The sequence below is a fragment of the Gymnogyps californianus genome, chromosome 1 (assembly GCF_018139145.2).
Source record: "Gymnogyps californianus isolate 813 chromosome 1, ASM1813914v2, whole genome shotgun sequence".
In the NCBI taxonomy this organism is placed as follows: domain Eukaryota; kingdom Metazoa; phylum Chordata; class Aves; order Accipitriformes; family Cathartidae; genus Gymnogyps; species Gymnogyps californianus.
Window position 1 is genome coordinate 144323539 of NC_059471.1, and position 21167 is coordinate 144344705.

The window sequence follows — 21167 nt, forward strand, 5'->3', positions numbered from 1 at the left end:
ATGTCCACCCTAACCCCACTCACACGATTTTATTCACAGGACTTTTCAGCTTATAGATCAAGGGCTCACCTAGGAAAGTGTGCAGAATTGTGCTGGTAGTAGTGTACCCTACATGAAAATATCCTGCGAATGTCTGCAGCAGTCTTCCTGGGATTGATGGACTGGACCAAAGCCAGCGAGCCTAAGCCATGGTCTTGGGCTTAAGTATTCCTCCTTCAAACCACCTGCAAAGCCAGGTATGCATACATGTAAGTTGCTCTTCTCCACAACATACCTAGACTAGCACTGCCAACTGTCACCAGCCCCAAATGCCCATGGTTCGCAGAAGTGTCTAAGACAGTCTTTAAAAAATAAATTAAAAAAAGAAAAAGAAAAAAAAAGACACCATCTCTGCACTGGAAAGAACTATTTCTTTTTGCATTTGGGATTCACAGTTATATTACATAAGTCCAAATTCACAAGGCTGTTAAATGTCATATCCTGATTCATTTCAGCTGGAAAGACACCAGTGCTTTCAGTTATCTTGCCTTTCCCTGCCACTACAGACTACCCCTTTAGCCGCCACACACAAAACAGTCACCTCAGATTGGTAGTTATTGGCCAGTACACAATCTGCAGCACAGATTTAGTTGTCAAATTTCTCCTTAAAGACTCTGAAAAAGCATCAGCTCTGTTGATCAAGAAGGAAAAAACAGCCTAGATTCTTGATCTGAGCAACAGCAAATTAAACAGTACTTCATCTGCATGTCCAGCATCACAGGATTTATCCAGTGCATCCTGATGTAAGAAAACCACTACTGTGTTATTTTCCCAATGCCCAAAACATCATTTGGAAGCCAATGCCTGCCTCATGGGAGCCACTCAGATGATAAAAGTTGTTCCAGAAGAGAATCACAGCCCTTCCCCTCCGTGCCATATCAGGTTATAAGGACTCTAAATCAACCATGCCTGGCTACATAAGTCAATTCCTGAACTGTAATGCGGCAGATTTCTCATTAAATGTAAAGCTGGGCTTACACTCCCCCCTAAGCAAGAAGACATAAAGGGTCTCTTGAAAGTCACTATATAATCCTCCTACAAGATTTGTAACAATGCTACCCCTTCTTAATAGCTTCTGCAGTGGTGTAACCTTCCTTGACTTTCTTCAAGCCTGCAGACTCTGCTAAGCCACGCTTCCACCTGTATTTAGGAATACCTGGGAGAAGAGGGGGGCTACATCCTTGCTGCAGATGAAATACTTTCTGAACACAATCTGATATGCTGCCACACTCCAGTAAAATTTACATGAGCCATATCAAGAAACCAAACAACTGTATGAAAAATAGAAGTATGTAATACCTCATCAATTCCTACTCATTCTTCTGCTAGGTGCTAAGTGCCAGGCATGAAATGGAACCAAACCTAAGCCTCAAAGAAGCCAGTACTGGTATTAAGCCTATTTTAGAAGTATCTCACCAAAAAAGCTATCTACTGAATACAGCAAATTAACGTAATGCAATCTGATCACTGAATAATTCAAAGATATAGTCACATATACAGTAAAAAGTCTATAAACTGAACAAGATGACTTTTAATAATAAAATTCATAAATAATAAGAAATGCTAACAGGTGGCCAGGATATAAAGGATAAAGCTTATTCAAGATTTAGACACTGACTTCCAAAGAAGCAAAGGTCTCATTGCACCTGTAGGTGGAAGTCTTGGTATATAAACGAGTTCACTGCCAGAAAAAACCCTGCATGGAGAAAGAACGGCCTTTTAGCATCTTATCAGTTATATAAAGCTACAATAAACCAAACAAAACAAATCTAACTGTGTTGCCTTTGGGCAGACTAGAACCCACTCTTATTTCTATTTTTATACCCTCAGCCAGGCAGCTCATATGCCCTGTAGTTACTCGTAGCCATCAGAAGTTTGCTGTTCCTATAGCTTCTCATCTGTGACCACTTCCTTTAATTATTCTTCTGCTTACAACATTTCTTGCTTCTAAAGCAGGCAGTTTATGTCCCCATAAAGCAGATGAACATTGACTAAAAAGCCCATAAAATTCCCAGGGCAGTAGTAGAGGCTCTCTAGCCATCTTTGCCAGCGCTGCCCACTTCCTCTTCGGGTTCCGCCTTTTTGCTCTGTACTTTACAATCCCACAGCATAACATCTGTGCTTGTGACTTCTAGGTACCATCAAAAATGTTACTTGAGGTAGAAAATTTTGGTTGTGCAGCTAATGAGTAGAAACGTGCGCAAGCGTGCAGTGCCACAAGATCGTCCCTGCCTCTGCCAGCAGATGCCCTTCCATAGTGTCCCCCTCCCTCCCTGGGACAGCACACCACCACCACATCACTCAGCCTTGCCCGTGTTTCCAGCCCTGCCATGGCCTCTTTACACTCAGCAGCTGGTCCATGCACAGGCTTGCGTTTTACCAGTCAGTAACTGTACAGCCCTGGGTAGCAATAGAAATGAATAAATATGCTCTTTGAAGCATTTTCCAAATATAAAAATCACTCCAAGCTGCAGCACCCTCATGGCTGAATTATCCTCTTGAAAATACCGCATGTTCCTTCTGTCTTAGGTGGCTCCACAACAATTCCGCAGGGTTTTATACTTCTTTTAGTACTGCTCAGTATCCATCACAATGCAGAAGATGGACCACATTTGCTCTTCCACACCCTCCTATCCCCAAAATCCCAAACAGAGGTGCGATTGATCTGTGGGGTTTTTTGAATGCCCAAGGGCATAAGGGTCTGTCTGGCAAAGGCGCTGGCGTGTGCTTGGATCAGCTCTTGCGTTACCTAGGAAAGAGAGTGATTGATGCTCAGTCACTTTAGATTTGAAACAGAAAGGTTGAGTTAGGGCAGCCATTCCTCTTTCTCTGCCTGCGGGCCAAACTGACGCTTGGCAGCCAGATCTAGTCCTTCCCTTCCTCTCTGCTACATTTGGAAAGGTCAGCATCTATTTATGTATTTGCACTGACTAAGATAAAGCCAATTCGGCGTGTGCATTATTGCAGATAAACTCCAGAAAATCAGGCTCACCACAGACAGCCTGGCTAAGCAGCTTGGCTGAAGACATTTTAGCAAGCCCAGAGAGACCAAAGCACACATCCGATGATCAACAGGGACAGAAAGCCACTCCTTGGTCTGTTTTAACTCACTTCAACAAGAGCCTGTTGCCCATCCTCTAGTTAATTACTTCAAACTGTACACATTGCACCTCAGTCTTTTTAGCATAAATTTGATTTTCACCATCAGGCATGTTTGCATCTTGTCTATATGGAGTAGTTTCAGATGGACTACGGCTTTTGCTTAACTGACCAGATAGAACAGATGATGCCCTACTCCAGCTTTGCTAACAGGCTGCACAAAATGGTCCAATTACACAGTTCTTAATTAGTCAGTATGGAATCAAAGTGAGGGTAGGGGTTTCACTTAACTAAATATTAAGCCAGATTTTTTATCTCAGTCACCCTGATGCCAATGGCTAGAGATTATCCAGGACTGAAGGAAAGACTCATGCTCCAAAAGAGCACAATTTGTCAGGTCACTACAGATAGTATTTCATGTCCCAGTTTATGAAAGGTACTATATCATACAATTGCTTGAATAATTCAGAAGATCTCTTTTTAACTGCATTCCTAACATGCAGATGTCACTTCACAAGATATAACTACCTCTTTGCCTTTTAGCATACAATATGTTTTCCTTGTTTGCAATAATTAATGCTTATTACATTTTCATTTTGAATAAATATATGTAGCCCCAATCGAGAACATGGTTTGCATTACAGCATGCTTGGGGAGAAAAAAGATAAAGAAAAAGAGAAGAAAAAAAAAGGAAGAAAAGAAAAGGGACAGCACCAAGAAATTCCCCCAAATCCTAATTAAATACAACTCAAAAGAAGTCAGGGAGGTACTATTTAGACAGTAGAATTTATGGAAGTAAATATCAGAGTTGCTCAGTAAATGTTAGGTCTGCAGGCACTTCATGCCCCTACCCAAGACATCAAGAATCAGGACACATATGACAGCCAATATTTCAATGTATTTCTCCAAGCAGCTATTAATTACAGAGCTTTACTGAGAACAGAGTACTTCGGTAAGTTAGACTGGCAGCAAAAATTAACAGAGCGCTTCCAAAGTCAACACCAAAGGCAATAATTCATGCCTCCTGGCAACACTGCAGTCCATCAAATCCTAACCCCCTTCACTTCAGGTGGTTTCCCATTTTATAAACAATTTTTGGATTACCTGGGTCTAAAATCGGTCCAAACAACACATAGTGTTTGCCCTAAGCAAGTTAACATTGTCCTCTTAATCGGGTTCACATTCTTTATACAGCTGTAGCTTCACATTCCACCCTGCGTCTGCACAGCAGCCGTGCTCCCACCTAACCCTTCCCAGTACTTGCTGCTCCTAGCCTCCCCCTTTTACTTGAATCAAACTGCCATTTTCTTCCTCAGGATGAGTATGTTTTTCCTGTAATCCTCATCATGCAAAAAGGGGACAAGCCTGCAGACTCTACACCAAACTCCCTTTCCAAATCTGAATTATTTCCCTGAAATAATTACAAATTATTCTACTAGCTGCAGGCTATAACTGTAAGACCAGGGAATTTGCTTTGACACAGCACAAGTACCAGCATCAGAGAAGGATGCGATAAAATCTCTGGCCAAATGAGGAATGTTGTGAGCAACCAAGAAAAATTAAGCAAGCTCCCAGAATCTAACAGGTATCCTGAATGAAAACCACAAATCACACAGTACAATCATAAAATCACTCACTGTTACCCAATAAAACATTCATCCGGATAACCCAGAAAATGTGAGAGAATGTCTCCATCTTACACTTACAAGTAGAGTGATTAACTTTTTCCCTGCCTTTATATTCAGGACAAGAATTTAAACTCTAATTAATAATTTGAAAAATACTGCCTTCCTCCTGATCACAAGGTATCCAGAAACAGCTGCCAGCTTTCTCAAATTTATTTGTGGCTTGAAGCTATTTCCTTTGGATTTCTCAAACACCATTTGTGATGACTATTCATGAGAAGCTCATTGCAAGTAGCCATTCTTCTAGCTGACAGCATTTTGCAGTTGAAACTTTAGAAGGGATTTCAGCAGCTGGGGAATCATATTTTAGTAATTTTAAATAATTTACTGGTACCAGATGTGTCTAACTACTTCAGGTAAAATACAATAAAACCAGAAATTTTTTCAATGAGTTATTTTATTTTGTCAAACTAAAAAGTTGAAGCTTAACATTTGAAATTTCTTTTGAAATGTATTCACTCCTCTACCCTCCAAAATAATACTTTACCTGGCAGAGTGAAAAGTTCCATTTGATTTAACTATTTCTTTAACCTTTTGGGGGAAGGGGAAAGGAGACCTCAGAAATCCACCTCAGTTCTTCCTTGCTATAAGCTTTTGCCAACAAGCAACAAAAATCAATTATTTGCATAAACAGCTAAATATTGGGGTGAGGGATTTTTCTCCTCTAATGGTAAAGATAGTCTGAAATTTGCTTTTGAAACTCTGAGGAAGAAAAAGACAGGAAGGAGTGCAAAATTATTTCAGAAAACGTTTGAAACTGGGGCTTGTTTTATTCTCTAACTCAAAAGCAGATGAGTGTTAGTTCATGTTTCTCTCACATGGTTTTGAGTTACATTCCAGCTAATCCTGTGGTTACATCACATTTACTCATAGCATCTAAAAATTACTGCAGGAATATATGGAAGCCTGGTTTCTTCCATTCTAGTCAGACAGTAAAGAGTGCAAAATGCTAGTCATGCCTTCTGTTGTGCCTCAATACAATGCAACAGGACCAGAGTTGCATGGCTAAACTTCCAGGCTGAAAAGCAAGGAGGGTGTGTGTCTCTGTCCTGTCAGGGACAGGACTCCTGAACACTCACCAACACATGGTTCCATTTTCTGTATAATAGTTGGACTACAGTGGAAAGAAGATACATTTACAAGTTACCCATGGCCTTCAGTGGCCAACCTGAGACATGGCAGTCCGGCTATTCAGGGGTTCATCCATCCATCGACTGTAGTAGGGTCACCTGCATCTCTGAACTCTCAGTGCCTCCAGATACGTATCAAAATTCCTGGCTAATATTGAAATTTCAAGTCTACACAAAAAGCTTTACAAAAGTGGTAGGTACGCAGGAGGAATAACCTCTCGTTGTTAATATTAAACTACAGTTACAGTTATATGCAGACTCTACACTTTTTGTCTCCTAAGAGTGGGAAATAATGCTGTAGAACACAGCAAGTAATACAACAAAGCTGCTGTCAAGAAATGTCTGATTTTAATTGAAATTACACTCTGTTATCCAACAGCTCCAGGCAATGCCATCATAGTACGTGTTGGGAGATGAGATGTAGGTGGGATGCCCGCCCTCACTGCACGCTAGGCCATCTTCTGTGATGAGCCACGTCCTGCCCCACGTCTTCTCCCAACCATTAGGTATTGACAATGACCCACTAGCAGTTTCTCTCCAGGATGGGAAAGATGGTGCAGTCTGTGTAATGTTTCATTTCTGTTTCAAAAAAACTTAGTTCTAGAAATCAGGGGGGAAATGACACTGGGAGAGGGGGAGAGTAAGAGGAGCCACTTCCACCAGCTGGAATTGTTGGTTCACGCAAAACTCTGCAACTTCAAATTTTGTTCTCATAAACTGAAATGAAACGCTGAACGGCTATTTCCACATAAAAGCTTTTTTCTTTTGCAAATTTCTCCCTTGGCCAATCAAAAACTTTAAAAAAATAAAAGGAGGAGGAATATAATCAAGCAAAGTCTGAGGAAAAAAAAAGCTAGCAATGGAGCTCATAAAAAAAAAACAGTTGAAATATTACATTCAAAAAATGGTAAAATGAAATGTCATAACACCACCAAAACCTTTTAACCTTTTCACTTCAAAGAAAAATTGAAAAACCAATGAACTGATACTAAATTTATATTTTGATGAAATAGCATTTTTATTGGAAAAGCACTCCATCAGAAAATGTTGAACCAGCTGTAAGAACTTTATCTACAGATTACTCAGAAGAAAAAATATTCTATTTTCTATTGTTCACATTCACAAATAAGTGACATTTTACATACTAAGTTCTGACATACTTACATTATTTCTGTATAAGTCTCCATTGATGCATAGCCAGCTTATTCTATGCCATAAAATATAGCAAGTTTCCCATTTAGTTTTGAGTTACTTTATCCTATAAGTTAATAACTGGTTCAGGACTGAGAAATCTTCTGCAAGCACAAAATGGCTTAAGCCCAGCAGACTGATGTGGATGGAGCCTTTTTTATTTATTCTGGAGGAAATATTTTTTCGATTATATCAACATAGCTGCGGCCCTTTACATTCCTGTTACATCCCCTGAGCATTTCAGAGCATTAGCCATATTTTATGAGTGGTTTTAAGCTTCTGGATACTTTTGAAAGGAATATTCATCTTCACAAAAATCGCTTTCCAGTTGCTAGCAAGCTAATGGACACCATCCTTCAAAGTAGAAGCCTGAAAAATTTAGGTGAGTATTTTTCTTGAAACAAAGAGAGAAGTAGAAAAATACTTCGTTTAAGAATTTACTGCAAATAAATCTTCCTAAGCTTTTAAGCCTAGCAGGATTTCATCTGATAAAGGTTTACAAAATTCCTCTGGGCAAAATACATAGGAATAACACATCAAGTTAGAGGCAGCGGTACTTGCAAGAAAAGAGGGAGTAGTAGTGAGTAGCACTTGTCAGAAATGAACTGCCCATCAATTCATTAAAGGAATAGCATTTCTGGCACCGGTCCTAGAGCTGCTCTCTAGCATTGCTTTAGGGTTGGAATATCATAAAAATTCACCTTTTGCATCACCACCGCTACAACAGCATCTAGCCATCCTCTTCGCAGCCTGCTTAGCAAGTCTAAGGGACACCCAACTTCTTAGCTCATGTTGTCCCTCAGCAGTTTGTCTCTCCAGGGCTTCCCAGATCCTTGTTCTCGATCCAGCCAACTGATAAACTTTGAGGATAGGGCTTGGGAGCCTGGGAACCACTGGAGTTCCTGAGACCGTGATTCCTCTCTAACCAGCATTTATCTCTCTGAAGGAGCCCATCCAGTACTCTGCTCTTTTCTGTGAGGAGGTAGGACACCACTGTGGCCCGGCAGAGTGCTAGGTTTTAATCCAAAGAAATGCCAAATCCATCACAAAACAGTGACCTCCCTGTGCCAGCCCAGGTGGGGCTTTTCTGAAACGTTGGAAAGAATGTACACATTTTGAGCAGTTGCTGCCAATATCATTGTGTGGTACAAAGTTCGCAGCTCTGCCAAGGATTTCATTTTTCTCCAATAAACGGTGCAATATTGCAGCAACAAATCATACTAATCATCATAAAAAAGATTTACAGCTGCTACTCTGCAACACACCATAAACTTTCTACCAGTCTCAAAGGCAGGGAGAGAAATTCACTCCAGCCGGGCAGCCCCTTTCCAGCTGTACTGCAGGAAAAAAAACACTCGCCATGCACCTTTCAGCATCTACTTCTTTGTTGAGCTTGCAGGGACACAGCAGCTGGGGAGCAGCTTGAGGGAGGCAGAGGTCCATTAACCAGTTCATCGCAACAGGCACAGCTGAGTGACAAGACAGCGGACTGGCAGCCTAAACAAGACACAGCAGTAACATCCCTCCTCCGGATCACATCTAAACACAGAGTGGCTGTTCCCCTCTCCTGTTCCCTACACTGCAGTTTCCCCTCACTCTTTCTCCACTAAAAGAAACTCATTCGAAGTCATAACTCTGTTGTTGAGATCTGGAAACTACTTTTTTTAAAAAAAGAAATAAATAACCTTTTTGATGTTTTATTTGCAGGATCAGTTCAACAAGTAAGAACTCTGCTACATGTTTAACTGAAACAGCAACAAATGAAAAGCCTGGTGTGAATGACTCAACACTGACTAGAAGGCTTAATAAATACCTATGCCTTTAATTTGAGAAAATAAAGTAACATGTAAATCAATCAATAAGTCCAGATGTTTGGCTTTCTTTAAATGTGTAGCCACATAGAACATCTCTCCTTCCACATACAAAATTCGATATAATAAACTCATTATTTAACATCAGTTCACATATTAATTAAAAATACAAGAAGTCTAGATCAGTATTACAAATTCCCAGCACTCGAAAACCCTGCACTTAACCCAAAACACCTTTGCTGAACAACAACAAACCACTTCTAATATTCAAAACACAGCAAGAGTCGACAAAGTCAAGTTGTTGGCTTCTGTTATTGGGCTCACATTGCTTGCCATCAATAAGCTTCATTAACTTGAAAGTAACTTGGATGCCTTCACACAAAGCACTGTCACATCTTAGCTAAACAGATCTGAACTGAAGCAATCCTAGACGAGGGATCGGGCTCCCAGTAGAGCATGATCACTGACTGAAATGCAGAAATCACTTTCTTAAAATAGCCAGAACTTAGCATTTTAAAAATCAAGACGGGTGGCCCAATCTCATCCCTTGTGTACATCCGCACACCTGAAAAGTGGCCAGGGAAATATTAACATGCATACAAACATTTTATAATTTTCAGAATATAGAAGTAAAAAAGCAGAGGAGACTGTTTTGTATTGAGAAATGAAGATACAATTTCTTAACGAGTGTTTAGCCTATTTATACTCATTGGTACCATGTTACCATTTAGTATATTAACACTTAAAGTGGAAAGAAAAAAAAGGTTACTAACCTGTGGGAAGAGAGAGTAAGTTGCGTTGTCAATAGTGACAGAATATAAAAATTCCCCATCAAACCAGAGGTTCTTTCCCATCGGGGAGTTCAGTTTTGTCATAGCAAAGAGCTGCCCGGGGTCACAGCATTCTTCCAGCAGTTTCCTAGTGAAGGCAACCAAACAAGAAAGAGCCATGTTAATTAGAGCCTTGGCACACCTTCTCTAACGACCTCACCTCACACTTGAGATCCTGCTGCTCTCAGATGCTCCAAAGCAAGCCATTCATCTTCCCAGTCAGCGGATGAACCATGGGTGACTCTTTTGCTACTTACATAAGGGCCAGAAAACCTGATTTTATTTCAGAAAATCTTAGAAATAGACAGTAAAAAATTTAAACTTCCATTCACTTTTGAGTGGCATAGAAATAGAACCAAGATTCAGCAAAAGAAACTCCATCCTTTACGACCCATTCTAATGAATAAAAAGCTGGTCTCCAACACATACAGAAATCAGAGAAGCTCCTTTGAAAATTAAATCCAAGGTATATGAAAATTCAGTACCAAACCTTATTCATGAAGAGCAGGCCTCCTAAAACCCCACAGTTATATAACTTAAGTATGGAAAAATTTGGCATCTCTCTCCAGTTACTAAATATCCTTGTGCTACATTCACAGCAGTATTAGAGCCTGCCCTCTAACTGAAGTCCAACTTGAGTCATCCCAGTATGATTGAGAGATATATATATACACACACACACATAGTGGATATTATACTTCTTGTTTCCTCACTGAAACTGCATATCCTCTTACACATTCATTTCCCCAAAATACTTATTACTCAGCTTGAGTAGAAATTTGAGAGCTGGTGAGGTGGTTGAAGGTTGCATTGAGCAAAAATTCTGTATCACAGCAAACTCACCAATTAATATCCTAAAATACAGAATGATGAAAAGCTCTAGACATCTGCAGGGCAGGAATGTCCTATCTTTCCGAAGCCTGCATGGGAGTAGCTCTCTATAGGAAGGGTGACACTCATATTAGTTTTTATATATAATAGATGTATGTAAAATATACATTGTAGAATTATGCCATTACAGTATATTAATATATTATTATATACATTCCTCATTTATTTTAAAGGGAATCCTAAAGAGTCTGATGCCATTTCCAGTGCCTGCATAAGAGCTGCAAGTGGCAGGCAGAAAAACATTAGTTATTAGTGACTACTAAATTGCTTGACATAGCTGTTCTCCTCTGTGAAAGAGGAGATTTTATTCAAAACCATTCACAGAAATGTTTAAACTTTTTTAGCATTTTTTTTAAGTTTTACAGCTACTTTTCTTCTCTAAAAATCGATATTAAAAAAAAAAAAAAATCACTATTTTCCCCTATCAAAAACTGATTTTGCCATAAGTTAATAGTTTTCTGCAACCGTGTGAATACCATTTTCCATATATACTTTAACTGAAAATTTGATGAAAACTGTAGAGTGGGTTTGTTGTAATTTTAGCAGAAGAGGAAACAGCTTGAAAATGTTGCATGGCAAACAGAAAACCTAGGGGTGTCAGCGCTATTCATTAGCTTTCCCCGCTGGGGAAGTGCAGTGACTTGCTCTGGTTCAGCTCCAGGGCAGCGCTGCCCCCACCGATACCCCAGGCCCCTGGGACACTTCCTCGCATGGAGGAAGGCTCTCAAGGGACAGCAAGGACGCAAGCACGGGGAAGCTGGATTGAGGGCAGGAGGTCCACCCCTCTCCTAAAACAGGTACCTGAGAGTAGCCTTTGCACACAACATGCAGGCAGATTAAACTGTTAAAAGGAAGCAAATTACACAAGGTAACTGGATATCACACTTCATTGTAAGTCAAGAGTCAGCTTCGACGAAGAGCCGCAAGGTAAGCTCTCCCCCTGCAATAGGCTGAGCAGCCCCTCTGTCCCCACAGGCAGCCAAAGAGGTGAGTGATTTTTACGAAGACTCAATCAGAAGCTTATGACAGGGTGCTTCATGGCTCAAAATTTCGATATTTTGTCCATTTGACCCCACAGTGCTGCACTGCAGAGCATGAGGTTCCACCACACATCCAGACCTTACATTGTGAGGGTACAGGGCTCATGACTGCAGAGCATGCTGCTGCTCAGACTGAAGTGCTACAAGCACTAACTTGTTTCTGTGTGTTTTCTCCGTACACACCTGAACTCCTCCATCTGTATAAGTAAGTATTTCAGAAAAGATGTAAATCACTGTGCTCGGGTGCATAAGTCAAGCCCAAATTAATAAACTCTAGGACAAACTGTGTCCAGTTCTAGACCCCACAATTCAAGAAAGATGCAGACAGACTGGAGAGGGTCCAAAGGAGGGCGAGGACGATGATCAAAGGGCTGGAAAACCTGCCCTATGAGGAAGGACTTAAGAAGTTAGGTCTTTTCTCCCTGGAGAAGACAAGACTCAGGGGGGACCTCCTCACAGTTTTCCATTACTTGAAGGGCAGTCAACAAAGAGGATGGAGGCTCTCTCTTCACAAGGAGCCACATGGAGAAGACAAGGGGCAATGGGTACAAGTTGTAGTGGGAGAGGTTTCGCCTTGATATAAGAAAGAAATTTTTTTACAGTGAGAACAATCATTCCCTGGAACAACTTCCCCAGGGATGTGGTGGAGTCCCCATCGCTGGAGGTTTTGAAGACGCAATTGGACAAGGCGCTAGACAATCTCTTCTCGGCTCCATTTCCCATGAAAGGTTGGACCAGGTGATCATTCGAGGCCCCTTCCCACCTCAGCGGTTCTGTGATTCTGGAACTGTTTTCCCTTAGGCTGCCCGTTGCAGAACTGGTTTGCTTCCCTCTGAGCAGAACAGAGCAATGTGTCAGCCAGAGCGGCAATTTCCATTCCTAGAAACACCAATGGGTCTACCTATACCCACCACAGAAAGGCTTCACATCATGCTCCTGCCGATGCCCAAATAAAGCCTTCACCACAGAACTGTGAAAATCAAACTAGAGGAAATTTGAAATCTCTCACAAAATAACCTTTGCAAAACAGTTTAAGACAGGCATGGAATATTGTTCCAAATAAAAGATTTGAGAGTGGATATTTTTCTGGCTGTTCACAAACTCCAGTTTGCAGCCTTTGGAAAATTATTTCTCTCTCTGTCAAGTGGAAAGAAAATTTTTGCCTATCTTTCCCCTCCTTTTCTTTGTATTTTCTATCCCCATGGCAACTTTTTCAAGAAAGCATAAGGTAATCCAAGATCAGCTGGAGCCTCAACTCTACATATAGTTGTTTGTTATACAACTGTATAACAAAATTAAAATTTCCAAGTGAAATCCTGCAACTCATACCTTCTCTGGAAGTCTGGTCTGAGCAAGAAGCACAAAAATAACAGATAACTCAGTGGAAAAATATCTAGGGAATGTTTTGTATTAATGAATCTTTCCTTAGCCAGGGTAAACTGATGAGCTAAGGAACAGCAATTTGTACGGTTCCTCCCCCTCCCCCCCATCTATTAGACTAGATATATATACCTACTCTTTCCCCTCCCAAAAAATGCATTCTTCCAGTTCCCATTGAATCCTTCATTAATAAATCTATTATGAAAAGCAGCAGGTGCCTCCTGGAAGGTCCACAGATAGGCAGGCCACTAGTTCAAGTATGCATCTGTATGTATTAGCACAAAAATCTTGTGCACTCAGATGTGCTTTCTGTCAGAAAAGAATAATTATTAGAAGTCTCACATTATTCAGTCTCTCTTTCTGATCCAAATCCCAAAATTACAAAGTGAGAAAAGCTCCATAGGAAAACGTGCATTAAAAAGCAGGATGGATTCAAAGGCAAACCTAAAGCATGGTACTTTGCAGGATCAGGGAGTCTGAACTGATTTGCTGAGCTTTATTAAAATGTACAGCTAAAATATTATGATAGAATTTGCAAAACTGCAGCAGCTTTTAGCCAAGGATTTCAATTCACTGTAAGCATTCCTTCACTTGCAGGACATAAATAATATACCTTTGACTCAAAGTCATCTCCAATTCAGAGGAGACCTGTATATGAGAGGAATTAAACAACTTGAATATTGGTATTGCAAAGGCACTGGGAGCCCTCAGATCTGAGAGCACTTAAGGGACAAATCCCTACTTCCGAGAGAAGCAGGAGGAAAGTTACTTTGAGAATCTCACTCCAGGCCTCTAAGATTTCAGCCGGAATTGGGCACCAAGCAGGTCATTAACTACAAGGCAGCATTAGCACTGAAGTGGCTCTGCACATCAACTCAAGCAGCAACCTGTGCGCAAGGTGGGAGCTGAGCAGCAGTTTTGAGATGTTAGCCGTATCCCCGCGGTATACTTTGCTGAGGTTATACCAGCAGACATTGCACACTGAAAGAAGCAGAGTGAAATAGTTGGTGCCAAGGACCCTACATCCACATTACCTTATTTTCATGGGATTTACTGCAGACTAACTCTGGTCTGATTCCACAAAGAGCCTGTGAGTGGCTGTAGCACATTGAGTGTGTTACTGAAGTGCAGTAACTGGGGACAATGAGGAGAATGAGGAGATTCGCCTCAAAAGCCCACTTCTGACCAAAGGGCTAATACAGGTGCACCCTCCTCCACCCAAAAGCAGAGAGGAAGCCAGACCTCCTTCCAAAGTCTAAACCTAAATTCATACATAAAGTCAGTGAAAGAGCTTGCATAAAAATCCTCAACTACTTACTCTTCATCTTAAGTTAATGAACTTTTCAGTTTAATTTCAGTTTGCAGCCAGTTAACACTTAATCTCATCCTGGTTTGACTCGAGTCCCAGGCAATAATGACTCAGTAGCTAGTCCAAACATCCCAAATGGCTTGAAACCGGCAAATATAACATCTAAAAGCAGAAATGGGCAATTCCACAGCCTGGGTTGTCAACCAGGAGGTTACAGCCCTTTAGCTATCTCTTCTCCGCAGGCAGAGCAGGTCCTGCCTCCCCAGCACACCACCACTTCTCCAGCTCTCTTTGCCACGCCTGCCTTGTGATGCTGCGCTACATGAAGCATGTAAGCGCTGCCAGCACTGTGCAAGGGAGGGGGAGCAAAATTCTTCCTCTCAAATTTTTCCTTTTAAACCTACGCAAGGGGGATGTCGTACATCAATGATGAAAAGATCAGGTTGATGCGGAGCCACTTGTCAGGCAGCAGCAACAGGAGGGCAGCTTCATGAAGGAGGACTGAAGGCTTAAGCCTGATCTTAAATGGAGTGGTGGGCAGAGGGTGCGTGGCATGGCACGGTATACGGGGTGCAGGGGTAAGGCTCGCAGGTGAGGCTGGTCAGGGCTATTAAGGCCTACCGGTGCCCTGACACTTGTAACACTACCAACACCCCTTTTTCTGCCCCAAGGGGATAGCAGTTTTATAGCAAATCAATCACACACACACACTTGCTGAACCTTGCACTGAACAGGACCCCATCCAGGTCTGCAGAGCACTGCCCCATGAAGGATGATGCTGCACGCACGGGAGGAGGAGAGGACAGGAGAGGCTACAGCTTGATGCTGCTCTGCAGGTCCCAGCAAGTACCAGCAGTCCCCACACTGAACAAGGGCACTGCTCAAAAATGGTAACACGAAACTTGTTATTACTGTTTCATTACAGTTTGGCTTTAATGGCAGCATTAAAATAATGACTGAGGTTCAGGTTCAAGTTTGAGATAAAAATAATTGGTCAAACCAATTGCTTTAGTCAGACTCTGCTCAGCTGCCTGGATTTAGCTGGTATCACACCAGCCTACGTCCACTGACTACAAAATGGAGCCAGGAGCTGACAGCACAAGCCTGCAGCATTTGGTCTGACATAAACCTCCTTTTCTTTACATTGCAGTTTACATTCACCTCAACTTCCCATGTTTTGCTTTGGGATCAAGTGAATCTGAATACCCAGAGAAAAAAAAGTATCTGCCTTTGGAGTTTCAGCTGGTATCAAGCCAAACCATCAGGCCTTCGCTCACAACCAGGGATTTGTGGCGCTGCTGAAATCCAGAGTACGAGTAGTCGCTTGGGTTCATTAGGGAAGATTTCCACAGCTCCATTTCAGTGCAATTCCTTAATTGCTTCCATCTACGTATCCCCCAGTAGAGGCAGGAGGACCTACCGATAGCCTCGTAGACTCCTCAACTAAACTACACGTATTTCCCAGCACATGCATGCTTAAGGGACCCTGGGCTAACGTCCCTATTGGAAATACTTTAGGGATTAATATCAATTGTGGCTCTGAAACACAACTGGTCTGACCATCTCCAACACTATGAGTCTCCAAATCTAATCCTGAAACTCTCTAAATTAGGTCTTCAGCATAATGTTACCATAAGAATAATATATCCACATGTTCTTGCAAGAAGTTTTGGTGGCAGGGGAGAAACCACAATTGTTGCTTAATGGTTAAAATCTTGCCTTTAACAAATTTGCACCCAGTTTAGAGTTTGAATTTTTGGCACTTCAGGTTTTGGCTGATTTTTTTAATTATTTTTTCCCCTCTCCCTTAAGAGATCCCTGGCTTCTCAAATTTCAACCTCCCCTCTGATGAGTGGAAAAGCTGGAGTTTCCTGAATGTCTCGCTTTGAACAAAGTTTTTTTACTCCTTCCATCTTTCCTGTGGCTATTCTCTCTTTTTCAAAATCTACCTCTAAATATTCCAAGCCTGGAAATAATATTTCTAGGGTAGTCACCCCCTGCCAACTACAGGGACAAAATGACCTCTCTGTTATTACCCATGCGTCCCACATCCAAGGCCAAAGCACATTTAACTGATTAACTATTTAGCACTCTTTGCACTGCCAATGCTTCCCAGGATGGAGACATCCATCTGTAACTGCCACCTGCACTCCGGTTTGCTAAATGTGAGATTTCACATACAGCTCTATTGAAAATTAGGAAGCTTAGCAAGAGACCCAGGCTGCTCTGTCTCCTGGGTCTGTCCCCTGGACCAGTTGCTGCCCTGCTCCTTTTCTCATCCAAAAAATTTATCAACAATATTTTAATGTTTTCTTGCAGATCACTGATTAAAAGAAATGCAGAGGACCAAGAACTAATCTGAGCAAGTTTACACCTGGACACATCCCTGAATTCATCCATCCAATGACCATCACCATCCAAGAACATAAAAAAAATAAAATCTGGCCCCATATCCCATCTCCAACAGTAGGCAGTAGCTAATACAGCTATAAGAGAGTCCTCTCATATAGTCACATAATGGCTATACTTGTGGCCATTTTTTGCTCCAAGCTGGCAGCCTGAGAATTTTATGGCTCTACAGAAGGCTACAGAAGCCATTCAGTAACAGTAAAATCACCGATTCAATTACAATCAGTGTGGTCGCATGAGCTTGTAGCTGCAGTTGGCATTTGGCTTCTGAATATTCTGTGAAAACATCATTAGTTGGGTTTGGTCACACACATTGAATTTCTCTTTCCCGAACAGCTCAATATAATACTTGTAACTTGGGGTTAGCTTGAGGAAATCACTGAGGCTTTGAGGTTTTCATGGTGCTCAAAGTACCTTACTATTCAAGGGGTTCAAGGCATGCTAGCCTGTACCTTAGGCAGGGCAGAAGACAGCAAGTATAAGGAAACTGAAAGTGGAATGTAATGTTCTTCTTTTATCAGGGCAGATATCACACACATCAAACTCTTGCTTCAAACACCTAACTGTCCCTGTACCAAAGCTGTGTGTAGAACACGAGTAACCGCTATGAATTCACTAGGGAGATGGAGGGAAGAGGCTGTCGCCTTTCTGCTATCAGCAGATGCTAAGGGACACACTGAATGAACTCCAAGTCACACAACACAGAACGACATGGTCTTTCTCCTCCACACCAAAACCAAAACTGGCTTCAGCCTTGTCAAGAATTCTGGCACCACTCCTCTCTCTAGCAGACTCCACTCCACCTGAGATGAAATTCAAAACTACGCTCAGGACAACTATTCAGGAATATGATCTTAAAATTGCCGTCCTAAGAACATCATTGACAAGCACCAAAAGAATAAGAGAACAGCCAATGCAAATGCTCTTGATATTCACAAAAGCATACCAAATTGTTTTTTGGGAAAGCAGTACTAGTTTAAGCTCTAACTAAAATTAAGACCTTTGCCAAAACCAACAACAATAATTCTGAATTAAGAATACATCGCTCTGCACAGGTTCATTTCTGAAAATCCCCAAGTTACCTAAGCTTAAAGAATAGGTCTAAATGCAATGAAAAAGAAATGTGAAAAAGAGTGGACACCGCAGAGAGATAATCTGATCTACTTACCAGCCAAGCTTTCTGCAATATGGTAAGATTTTACGTAGACTAAAGTCATGACAGTTTTTCTCCTCACATTTATTATTATATTGTTTCTTGCTATGAAACTTTCAGCCTATTTCAATGCCCCCTGCAGCAATTCCTGGTGCCTGGACTTTACAAGGATCATGTAACACTTCCCCCATCTTCCTCAAGAGAGGAGAGATATCAGGACAATAAAACAGTCACAGGCAGAAGCAAATCATGTACTGAACTGCCTGGCGCTGCAACCTGCATGAAAGGAAAGAGGTTGCAGAGACCATAGATACTTCTCAGAATAAGGACAGTTCATGAAAACCACCTTCATTAGCTTAGCAGTAGAGCTGTATGTGACTTTAAAGTAAGAAATTTTAACTATAAACTGTTGGATAATTTGCTATAAATTGCCAAATTAATAGTTTGGGGGGGGGGAATTATGAAATCAAGCACTTCCATCTTTTCTGCATCATCAGTATCTTTTCCTTTAGAACTTTCTTCCAGGTCTTTTTGAGGTACCCAAAAGGGAAACATAGTATTTTATTTAACCTGACAAGATTGTATCTTTGGGTTTTCAGTATTTATTTTAAAATCACTGAACAAAACATTTGGTGCCACCCACGTAGTATAGTTAGCAGTTCTGTTTTCCAGACTGCAAAAGAAATATAAAACTGTTTTTTTCTCCTGTGTGTTGGGCTACCCTATCCTTGCTACCCTGGCCCAGTACAAACAAACCCTGCTGCCTTGCAGTAGGCAAAATCTGAGCTGTCAGCCCTTGCAGCATATCATCCTCATCTGTGACTGATTTTGTCCAACTCTTCTTTTTTCTTTTTTTAAATGTACCAGTGCTATCTTTTTCCCAGAAATGTTCAGAGTATCACAGAAAATGGTTTTTTTCTCTACCCTCCTTCCAAACAAAGATAGACTTAAGATCCTTGAAATTTTAAGCACTTACTTAGTCTTTTATCCATTTTCAGAAGACAGCAGCAGCAACAGTATTACATGGCGCACCTTGTAATTCCCCAAACTTGCCTAAATTCTGTTCTCTCAAAATTGAACTGTGGCTCAGCTCAATCTCTGAATCTTCAGATGATTTGGGATTATTTAATCTCTATCAGATTCTCCTTTGAATTTAAACTCAGATTTCAGATAGTGTGATAAAGATACGCAGTTACTTTAGTTGATCATGCATTCTCTCTTTGATCAAAACCCTGCATTTTAAGAAAAGTAATCAAAAGGATATACTTTTCTACCACTGTTAACAGACATGATTCTTTTAATAGTATCACATCAATTTATTCCATACCTTCATTAATATTGCAAGTGCAAAGGAGGACTGAACTGTGCAACATTTAGATTGCAGAAGTACAGATGAGGCCAAAATTTGCCAGGGACTATCTTTGTTATTGAACAATGTTTATGAACTAGAGGAAATCAGGATATTTCCCAGTGAACAGCAGTCTACCTGAACATCTGACAAGCCTTAAGTTTACCTTTCCTCCTGCCAATTCTTTTACTTAGAAACTGAGCAGATTTGATCTGGAAAGCTATTGAAACACAGGATTGTTAGCCTCTTTTCAGAGAAAATACATTTTGATTCATGCAAACTTGCTTCAAACTGCTATGCACAAAGCCTGCTTATAAGCTTTGAAACACAAATTATAATGTATTAATTATAGAGTATGAATTCTAGGATTTGGTCAGATGAAGTTTTCCTAAGACTCTCATACCAGATGTATAAAGAGCTATATATAAGGAAACCCCCCCAAGTTGTGACTTGCAATAGCAAGAACAGCACCGTAGCACTGCTTTATTACTCATGCAGTAAAATCTACTGGAATGCAGGATGCCTCCGAGTTGTCTGTATTGTTCCCAATGAAACCCCAACCACACCCAGGAGACAGCAGCAGTGACTTGTCATCTCACCCAGGAACTGCGACCATCAGCCACATTCCCTTGAGAACTGATGAATTTGAGCATGAGCTGATGGTTTCTGGGCAGCGGCCAGCAGCTCAAGAGGAATCACCTCCCATGATGCTGGAATTCACCAGCACTGCACCAGACTGCTCCTTTGCTTTGCTAAAGCCACCACCACCAGCCCCTAAATACAACAACTGTGTCTGAGGGCCCATCCCAGGGAAGACACAAGGTTCCTCTCGCTTCATTTACAGTATCTGAAATGTAAACACCTCTATCCAAGCCACTCCGAGGCTTTTTCATAGCAGAGATAGCTTCTTTTAGGGTGTGATTCATCTCAAACTAAACAGGCACCTATTTCCTCTCCGATGACCATAAAGAGATTGACTACCTTAGATGGAGACATCTACCTTTGGTAGTTTAATTCCAGTCCATGAAGCTAGACCTGCTGCTCCAGACCCTGGAAAGCCTATCAAGGCTTCTGCAGTTAACGCGAGCTGCGAGGGAGGGACTGTAGGTCTTCTGCCCGTCTATAGCATCTCACAGAAAGATGCTATTTGCCAGCAGCCTCGTCTGATGGTCTTCCAGCTCTGTTCATACAGCTCTCACAGTGGGCTGTCAGAAAGATGAGAAGGCACAACTGCATGAACTGGTAGTTTTGTCAGAGAGAATTCAGAGGCAAAGGGGAGTGGGGCAGGGGGAACAGATTAATTGCTTTATGCGCTATTCTTCTTTTTTTTAATCTTATAAACCTGGCAGGAGGAGAGCAGCTTTCACAGAGATGAAGTGAAATTAATGAATCGCTGTCTTGCAAAATAGCAGAACCATCAACTGAGACAGAAAGTTACAATACACGACGGTACTGCTGCACGGGGGAAATACGAGTTGTTCTTACCACTTCCCTTGTTCCTTTCAGCAAAATTGCTGCTTGCTTTGCACTGCTACAAGGACAAAGAAATATTCAGCTTCAACAAGGGCACAGGATGGCTGTATTCTTCCAGGAGAAGGAGATTCACTAAAAATAAATCGAGCAGCTCTAATCTAACATTTGAGCTTGTAATATCCAGAGTGATGATACACACCACCTAGATCTAAGCAGTCAATTATCACACTACAGTGACTTCTCCACCTGCTTCTGCAACCCAGATAAAAGCCCTGTAAGTATTATATAACGCTCCTCACAAAAGTGCCCCCATGCTCCAATCCAAGAAAGTCCATAGGGAGCTTTTTACTAATTTAATCAGTTAAAGTCATGCCCCTCC

At 41.3% G+C, this 21167-nt stretch overlaps 1 protein-coding gene across 1 annotated transcript in view; it reads right to left on the reverse strand.

Moving 5' to 3' along the window:
* Positions 1 to 21167, reverse strand: part of ST8SIA1 (ST8 alpha-N-acetyl-neuraminide alpha-2,8-sialyltransferase 1) — a 129425-nt gene that overhangs the window by 85132 nt on the left and 23126 nt on the right. Inside the window, exon 2 of the mRNA XM_050902045.1 lies at positions 9729 to 9873. Coding sequence (XP_050758002.1) covers positions 9729 to 9873 — 145 coding nt within the window. The remainder of the gene's footprint in view (positions 1 to 9728; positions 9874 to 21167) is intronic.